The sequence below is a fragment of the Xenia sp. Carnegie-2017 genome, unplaced genomic scaffold, assembly GCF_021976095.1.
Source record: "Xenia sp. Carnegie-2017 unplaced genomic scaffold, XeniaSp_v1 HiC_scaffold_16, whole genome shotgun sequence".
In the NCBI taxonomy this organism is placed as follows: Eukaryota; Metazoa; Cnidaria; class Anthozoa; order Malacalcyonacea; family Xeniidae; genus Xenia; species Xenia sp. Carnegie-2017.
In genome coordinates, this window is record NW_025813469.1 from 6197646 (window position 1) to 6206434 (window position 8789).

Below are 8789 nucleotides of genomic sequence, written 5' to 3' on the forward strand. Positions count from 1 at the left end.
GTTTTGTGATATTTTATAATGTCTTCATTGTGTTGTGGTAATTTATACGAGACTGCTCAGTCTGCGTTGGCCAAAAACGATTTAAAATGCCTTAATGAGCTTTATTCTCGTTTATTGCTCGACGTTCGACCTATGTTTACTAACGAGCAGCTGTTAGATAGAATTTATGACCCCGACCATACTCTGTGTCGAAATTTTGGAGCTGAAATATATGTGCCAAAGCACGCTCATGACGGAAAGACTTGTACTGCAATAAGGTAAATATATTATAATTATATATATCGTATTGTAGTATTTATATATACGTGTAAAATGGTTAAATCTCAATTTCGCTAGGCTATATCTTTGTCTACAGTCAGCAATTCATTCATACAATGCAATCAATCTACCAAACAAAATATTAATTTCTTTTCTTGAATATTTTTTAAGATCTGAAGCTTCTGGCAATTGCCTCTACAGTTCAGCTTCCCTAGTTCTGGTAGGTAACAATGCATTGGTCCCTACTTGCGAATTTTAACATCGCTTGAGCTATTTATTCATGCTGCTTTTATGCTCAACACCCATGCTTTTTGTCTGTTATAAGTGAGCACAGTGATTACTTTGCCCAAAGCTTAAACAATCTTTTGCCTTTGTCAGTGTCTAAAGAATGTTTAGACACTGGATATACAACAGATGAACTGGTAAAACAGGAGGCTATTTTAAATTGTAATGACCAGAAATGGTCATCTTTTCTTTGTATTTTGGGCCTATCTTCTGTTTTAGGTAGAAAAATTCATACTTTTATCCTGATTCTGGTGAAAGTAGATATAAATTGTTATTTAATCGTATTGTTCAGCCCTTATTAAGCCAAAGAGGTTTGGATGCTATTAATATTTTGTTTTGTCATGAAGGATCTGTACAACCAGGTGAGACTTTTCAGTCTAATCATTTTGTGCCTCTCATTTTCCATGCCCACAGGTTGAAGCGAAAATTGTCTAATTCCTGTACACAGTCTAATTCTAGCAGCTCAACAACAGAGAAACGAAAATTTGTCAAAATTTTTCCAAATATTGCACCAAAAACAGTTGACATTTCAAATTTTTTTACTTCAACTAATAGGCCTGCTGCCCAACCAACTTTTAAAAGGATGCCCAATGAGAGTTTTTCTTCTGCTGCAGCTCTTGCTCAGACATTAAATAAAGCCAATAGTCTTTTGCTTCACACATCATCCCAGGAACTATTGCCTGGTATTCCAACTTCTGGTGATATGCAACCTGCTGTTTTAACCCATAATTTTGATGTTTCCTTGTATAGGGAGAAAGTTAAGGGTATGGATAATTCTGAAATATGTCATTTGATAAAAAATGTATATAAACCAGATAAAAAGTATCATTTTCCTAAATCTAATGGCAGATCATTTAGGCATGATTGGCTAGACCAGCATGAATGGCTTTGCTATTCACCTTCACAAAATGGTGCGTATTGTCTATCGTGTGTTTTTGGCAATAGATTCCCAGGCAAGGCCAGTAAAGTAAAAAGTTGTTTACTGAACCTCTTCAAGATTGGAAGAATGCTAAATGCTCTTTCACTCAACATGCTGGAAAAAGTAAAGGAGGGAAGTCGGTTTGCATGCATCCACATCACCAATTTTGATGCTTTGCGTTCCCAAATATCAGGTACTCTGCAGCCTATCGAGATGATCATGGATGCTGGTATCAAGAAAGAAATAGAACAGAATAGGGAAATACTATCTCCAATTATTGATTCTGTCATTTTTTGTGGACGTCTAGGTTTACCTCTTCGTGGGCATCGTGATGATTCCAAGTATCACCCTACTGTTGGTTGTTATTCATCTGGAGGGTTGGTAATTTCATTGAAACACTCAATTATGGAGTTAGGAGAGGGGATAAAGTTTTAGAAAATCATTTAAAGAATTGTGGTAAGAATAGAAGTTATATTTCTAAAACAAGTCAAAATAAAATCATTAAATGTTGTGGCCAGGTAATCAGTAATCAGATTATTTCTGATATCAAAAAAAGTAAGTTTTTTTCTGTTATTGCTGATGAAGCATCTGATTCTTCACATAAAGAACAAATGTCTCTTGTTTTGCGCTTTGTTGATACCGATATGAATATCAGGGAAGAATTCATTTCATTTCTTTTTTGTAAGTGGGGACTAAGTGGTGCTCAACTTGCCAAGCTACTTTTAGAGGCTCTAAAGGAACTGACTTTATCAATAGATGATTGTAGGGGGCAAGGTTATGATGGGGCTGGTTCAGTTGCTGGTTGCACTAATGGTCTAGCAGCTCAAATTTTAAAGCTTAACCCAAAGGCTCTTTATACACACTGCTATAGTCATAGGTTAAACTTATCCATTTGCGATTCTTTGAGTATACGTGTTGTCAATGATATGTTGAAACATGTTAACAATGCCACTAATTTTATTAAAATTTCCCAAACTCGCAATATTCCCTTTGAAAAACATATACGTAATTCAGAAACAAACTCGAAAAAGACTAGATTAACAGACGTTTGCAAAACTAGATGGGTAGAACGTATCGAAGGTTTAGATACATTCCAAGAGCTTTTTGTACCTGTATACACCACCCTTAACGATATGTCTGAAAATCTAGATGGTGAGTTCAAACCGTCGCTTCAGTCTGATGCCTCATCTTTGTTTCAACTTATTGACAGGTTTGATTTCGTCGTTGCTTTAGTTATCACGAGAAATATTCTTGATTCAACTCTTCCAGTAACACAGTTATTACAGGGTAAGAGTATCGATATAATGGATGGTATTCATTTAATTTCAACTTTGAAAACTGAGGTGGTGAACATGAGGAATTCCTCTGATTTTTATCATGACACCTGGTATGACGAAGCGCTTGAACTGGCAGCAAAGTTGGCATTGAAGAATGGAAACCAAGAACAGTGCGCAAACAAACGACCAGGAAAATATTCCCACACAACCATTTCTGAGTATTATAAACGTGCAATTACTCTTCCTCTACTAGATCATTTGCAATCTTCTTTAGAATCACGATTCGACCTTGAGAGTGTGAATGTCTATAAAGGCCTTAGCATTGTACCGACGAAAATGATGTCCATGACAAGAGATGGGGTGGATTGGAAAGAGCCATTCAAAACTGTGGCTAACTTTTATTATGATGATTTGCCAAATCCTTTGGCCTTAGATGCTGAACTTAGGTTGTGGTACACTTATTGGGAGACCCACTGCGGCCTCCTTCCTGATAACATTGCCCAGACTTTAAAATCTGTTCATTTCGCCGGATTTGAAAACATTAAAATTTTACTACGTATTTTAGGAACGCTCCCCATTACCTCTTGTGAATGTGAACGATCTATTTCTTCCCTTAGGACACTTAAAAAACTATCAGCGAAGTACCATGGTTGGGGAACGCTTAAATGGTTTGGCCTTGATGCAAATTCATCAGGAAATTGTACCAGATATTGGTGAGGTTATTAATACTTTTGCTGTTGGAAATACAAGGCTAAAATTTGCATGAATTTATTCATATCCTAGTTTTTTATTTTGTTGAAATGTCCATATGTTAACCATTTATTGTGCGTTGTACACAATAGTAACGTCAATAGAATTTGCATCAAACTAATAGCTCGCCCGATAAAGGTTTTTTTTCCCTATATACATTCCAATCTTAAAACTGCTGAGTACGTGTATGGTACTCGGCCGTTGTCGACATAAATTTACTTTCACAAAAATTGTTAAGCATAAATAGAATAATTTTTCCTTACACCAAATTTTAGTCTTCACAAAGACTCTTTATACAAAGCTCTATTTTGACTATTACATTACATTTACATTCTGCTCATTTGTTGGCAAATGAGAGTGCACATTTTAGGGGGTAAAGGGTTGGAATTGACTGGGATGGTGTAAGAAACTGAGCAATCTTACATCCATGAAATGTCCCACATAGTCACCCATTTCTAACCAAACTCCTTTTGCTATTTGCTAAAGGTGTGAAAGGCGAGTTTCTGGCGCCTTCAAAAACCAGAGTGCTCATTTTAGGTGGGGGGTAAAGGGTTGGAATTGACTGGGATGGTGTGAAAAATTGAGCAATATCACATCCATGAAATATCCCATATAGTCACCCATTTCTAACCAAACTCCTTTTCAAAGGTGTGTAGGCGAACTTCTGGCGCCATAACCAGTCTGCTTAATTCGGCTCTCACAGGGCTGTCCATGCCGGATCACGATTTTTTGTTTTGCGTTAAAGTGTTCCTAGGCATGCTGATGAGCCCTGATATGGGGCGAAACAGTCTTGTGTGCATTCAATATTCTGAATAGTGAAAATCAACGACCTTGTGATATGTAAGTATAAATATACAATGTTTTTATGTATTTACACGATTGAGATCTACAAGATTCTGCATAGCTGAATGATTAGACTGTTTGATTTAAACAATTTATCGAAAGCATAAATAGTGTAGTATGTTTTGCAAAGTATGACGTCATAGGTTTAGCACTGAATGACGTCATAATGTTTTGCCTATGGTATCCAAAATCCTAGATCCGCCCCTGCTATAACCTGTCATTGTCAAGCAACGCTTTTTGGTGTAAGTTAAACCAATTTTTATTCCTTATTTTTGGACTAAATATTAGAATTTAAAGAAGGCATGTTTCGAGAAGACAAAATCTTCGACTTTCATTCTTCGGTGTTTGCAGATGATCATAAACATGCACAAAAACACAAAAACATGCACATAAAAGATTATTTACAATATTCTAACTAAACTAGAGAGTTCCCTCGCTCACTAATTTAGTGAAGAATTTCAGAAAGAAATTCAAGTATTCCAAAATAGACTTCTGCCACCTATTTTGGAATAACTTTGCACAAAATTTCAAGCAGCGTACACTTGATATTCTCATAGAAATTTTTTGTAATTAAAATAAGATCATACGTATGTAATATAAAATGTGATTAAATCAAAACAATTTTTCAAATGAAAGCCAAGTATTCAAAACTTCGATGTAAACTAATAGAATTTGTATGAATACAATTAATAAGAACTCACTGTTTGTTCATTCTTGGAGAAAGATTGGGTGGTTGGAAATGGCATTAATTTTTTGGGAAACGGATGTTTTATATGGACCGTTTACATTCTCTATAATAAGTCGTTCATGTTTTGATTGACGTTGTCAGTCAGTGCATTCTATGTCAAGATGTATCAACTATGAAATACAACCAGAAATCCTTATATATATGGGTTTATATGTATTGTGTTCAAGAGGAAAACAATCTTCCTAAAAGGATCTTTTACATCAATGCAAAAATATCAATAAAAAAATTTACCATTAAATATCAACGAACACCGAACTTTGCCAAGATATACAAATATTTGGCTGTAATTATTCTCAACGTTAAACAAAATTTTCAATAGTATCTTATTTTCCGGAATTTGGATGGAATCTGTGAACTACTGAAGTGATCTGTGAACATCTCACTATTAATCATATGGACTTAAATGCGCGTATGAACTATAGCACGGGTGGATTTTTCTATGGAATGATATGATGGTCATGATTGTGATGGGTTTTTCACTGCCGGGGGGAGGGGAGAGCGTTTGCACTGTGGTGGGGTTTATAGGAGAAAAAGGAAAATAGTTTAGATGGTAAAGTATTTCCTATACAGTAATTGATAGCTAAATTCTTCGCGGAATTGGACGATGTATGAAAAATTTTATAGGCAATATGAATACATGTCTATATTTAATTATTAATATTATAAATTCTGCTTGATCGGAAGACAAATAATAGTTTATGGTAATAAGCTCTTTGGAAGGATATAGCCACCTCCCCTCCGGGAGCGTGAAATTTATGAATAAAAATACTTGCATGAAGTACCGAACGGCATCATTGTGATGTTTGCAAATAGAATGCTCGAATAAATTTATCACAATTAAAGTTAAAAATTTCTGTAATGTGGCTTGTTTAAGTTGTTTTGAATTAATGAAAACACGCTAACAGTTTCTTCTCGTCTGCGACGCTTGCGAAAACTGTACAGTTTAAATGATTTCGAAATCTGAAACAGATAGTAAGAGTAAGACTCCGGGGAGATTAAAATGTTGCCGTTTAAACCATCAGCAAAAGTGTCTAGCATGTCCATCGACGATGTAGAAAGGGACTTTGTAACTCATGTATCTACTGGTTTGGACAAATCTGAAGCCGAAAGACGTGCAAGAATATATGGGTTGAACGAATTTGATGCGGGAGCTAAAGTTCCAATATGGCGAAAATATTTTGATCAGGTTGGTTGGCTATTTTTAAACTGTTAAGATTTTTCTAGTAGGAATCGAGTGGCTGCATCAGATTAATGATAAAGGCATTAGATTGGAGTATATAAGTACTCATGTGTCAACAACAGATCACTTATGATGAGGGCACTAGACTGGAGTATATAAGAACTTAAGTTTCAACATCAGATTAATTATGGTAAAGACACTAGACTGGGGTATAAAAGAACTCAAGTTCCAACATCAAATCACTTCTAATGACACCAGACTGGAGTATAAAAGGACTCGAGAATCAACATCAAATCACTTCAAAGGACACTAGACTGGAGTATAAGAAGTCTCGAGAATCAACATCAGATCACTCCTGATGTACTCACTCTAGCAAAGTATATAAATTAAAGAAATTTGTATAAATTTTTAGTTCAAAGAGCCTATGATATTGCTGCTGCTTGCATCTGGAATTGTAAGCATTATAATGGGACAATACAATGATGCTCTAAGCTGTACAGTGGTAAGTAAATATTATGTTTTTATAATTAGTGACTTAAGTAAGAATCATTTTTGAAAATGTTCATGACTAAGGTCCTGACACCCTGAGTGAGAGCTATTTCATTTTTAGGCCGTTTTGATAGTCGTCACTGTTGCATTTGTCCAAGAATATCGCTCGGATAAATCTGTAGAAGAAATCAAAAAACTTGTTCCCCCAACCTGTCATTGGTAAAATTGGTAATATTTTTAGCTTTAGGAATGGTTCATTGGTAAACTGTCTTGCTAAAGTATTAGTTTGTGGGGATATTGTTGTCATAGCTACTGGTGATCGTGTACCAGCTGATATGCGATTGGTTGAGGTGAGCTGTTTCTCACTCGACTGCTTCTGAACATACATAGCTCCTTACTCTTTTTGAAAACTTTAGTGAAATTCCTCACTCATTCCCCATATGAAGACAAGCTGTCTTCCTCACAGTGATATTTTTGTTGTGTTTAGGCCGTAGACCTTGAAATTGATGAATCGAGCTTCACTGGTGAAACTGAACCCCAGAGGAAAGATACGTCATCAATACCAGAAGCCTTAGAAAACAGTAGGGTTACAGAGCAAAAAAATGTAGCATTTATGGGCACTAGCATTTATTGGTTCACTGTGGAAACGAAAAGGTGAGTTTTTTTGAAGTTGTAGTAGGAAGGAAAGGCTTTAGAGGGTGTGAATTTCGTTATGTCTGTGATGGACTCTTGTGTAGCCGGAGGGGGGGACTGTGCTTTTCTAAATGAAATAAAATGGTGAATGGAGGGATGGTATTCAACTTTATGAACTTTTCTGAAGTGATGTTATTGTTATGTTGGTAAAAACAGAAGTCAAGACCTTTGGGCCTTACCATTAAGACCGTCGTACAATTTAAACTGTACTCTTTAAATGTATTTAGTGCTAACGACGGCATTAGACAAGATGAAAATTTTCAAACTCTTTCTCGGTACTGAGAGCTCCACATAATTAAATATTGTCAAGTACAGGGTGATAAAGGGTGGAAATGTATGTTAAGTGTGTTATGAAGTGATTTTAATGAGCACGAAGATCTTCACCGTGAGAAGGTTTCGCTCCAGTTTCTTTTTTTGTCGTTACTTTATCTTTGCTTTTGTTAATGAATGAAAATTAATTAAACTCATTGAAAATTATATTTCAGGGGATAGTAACGGGGACTGGCGAACACACGCAGTTTGGTGAAGTTTTCAAAGTCATGAAAGCTGAAGAGGTTTCTTCATTGTCATCAGTTACTCTACAAATGTCTTTACGTAACGTTCACAATTCACATGCTATGTTTGTAAATTTTATACAATGTATACATGTTAATCCTATACGCGGAAAGTTTTTAATTGAAATATTTTTGCATGTCATGTTTCACCTGATTTTTCCCGTTCAACACAACATCTGTTTAGATAAAAAAAATTTCACATGGCAGTTTTGAATGTATATTCACTTTTTGCAAATTTTGTTTCATATCATGTTTTTAGTGTTTATCATTGTAGCATTCATATTGAATGTAAATTTTGCGAACGTCTTTTTAGACTTTATTTTCATCTCTACAAAGTTTTTATCTTCACGTTTTAGCCGCCAAAAACTCCTCTTCAGAAAACAATGGATTCCTTGGGCAAACAGTTGTCGTTTTATTCTTTATGTATTATTGGTAAGCGTACCACAGAGAACTTATTATATTTGAAATTATTGTATGATCTTTTGCTTGATATTTGGTACAGGATTCTCGTTTTCAACCTCTGACACAAAAAAATATGAAAAATATAGTTTTTATCGACATTCTCCCTCGAAAAAAATTTTCTAAGTTAACGGCACCCCCTTTCCAATTTTTGCCCTTTAATAACCCCCCGTCTATTTCTCTATCAATAAAAGTACACAAACATATCTATTTATGATAGTAAAATACTGCTCTCCTTTTCATTTGTGAACTTTCAATTAAACTTTAGCATTGATAATCCTTCTTGGCTGGCTACAAAATCGAAAGTCTCCTTAAAAACTGAAAACGATCTCTC

The 8789-nt window shown here is 35.3% G+C and overlaps 1 protein-coding gene and 1 long non-coding RNA gene across 2 annotated transcripts; both read left to right on the top strand.

The window, feature by feature from the left end:
* The first annotated feature begins 6021 nt into the window (after window positions 1-6021).
* LOC124435917 (calcium-transporting ATPase 1-like) lies at window positions 6022-7724 on the top strand. Its single transcript, XM_046985847.1, has 4 exons — window positions 6022-6266; window positions 6991-7099; window positions 7237-7403; window positions 7670-7724. Exons 1-4 carry the CDS (start codon window positions 6223-6225, stop codon window positions 7722-7724), a joined length of 375 nt encoding a protein of 124 aa, XP_046841803.1. The 5' UTR covers window positions 6022-6222.
* Window positions 7725-7945: 221 nt separating this feature from the next.
* Window positions 7946-8789, top strand: LOC124436893. Its single transcript, XR_006945532.1, has 3 exons — window positions 7946-7996; window positions 8353-8428; window positions 8724-8789. It is a non-coding gene; the product is annotated as an uncharacterized LOC124436893 (long non-coding RNA).

Bases quoted from the DNA above. Each gene is read 5' to 3' on its own strand.
- LOC124435917 (XM_046985847.1), top strand. From the start codon at position 6,223: ATGCGGGAGCTAAAGTTCCAATATGGCGAAAATATTTTGATCAG. The intron at 6,267-6,990 runs GTTGGTTGGCTA...TAATATTTTTAG, and splicing joins GGCGAAAATATTTTGATCAG to CTTTAGGAATGGTTCATTGG. The intron at 7,100-7,236 runs GTGAGCTGTTTC...TGTTGTGTTTAG, and splicing joins CTGATATGCGATTGGTTGAG to GCCGTAGACCTTGAAATTGA.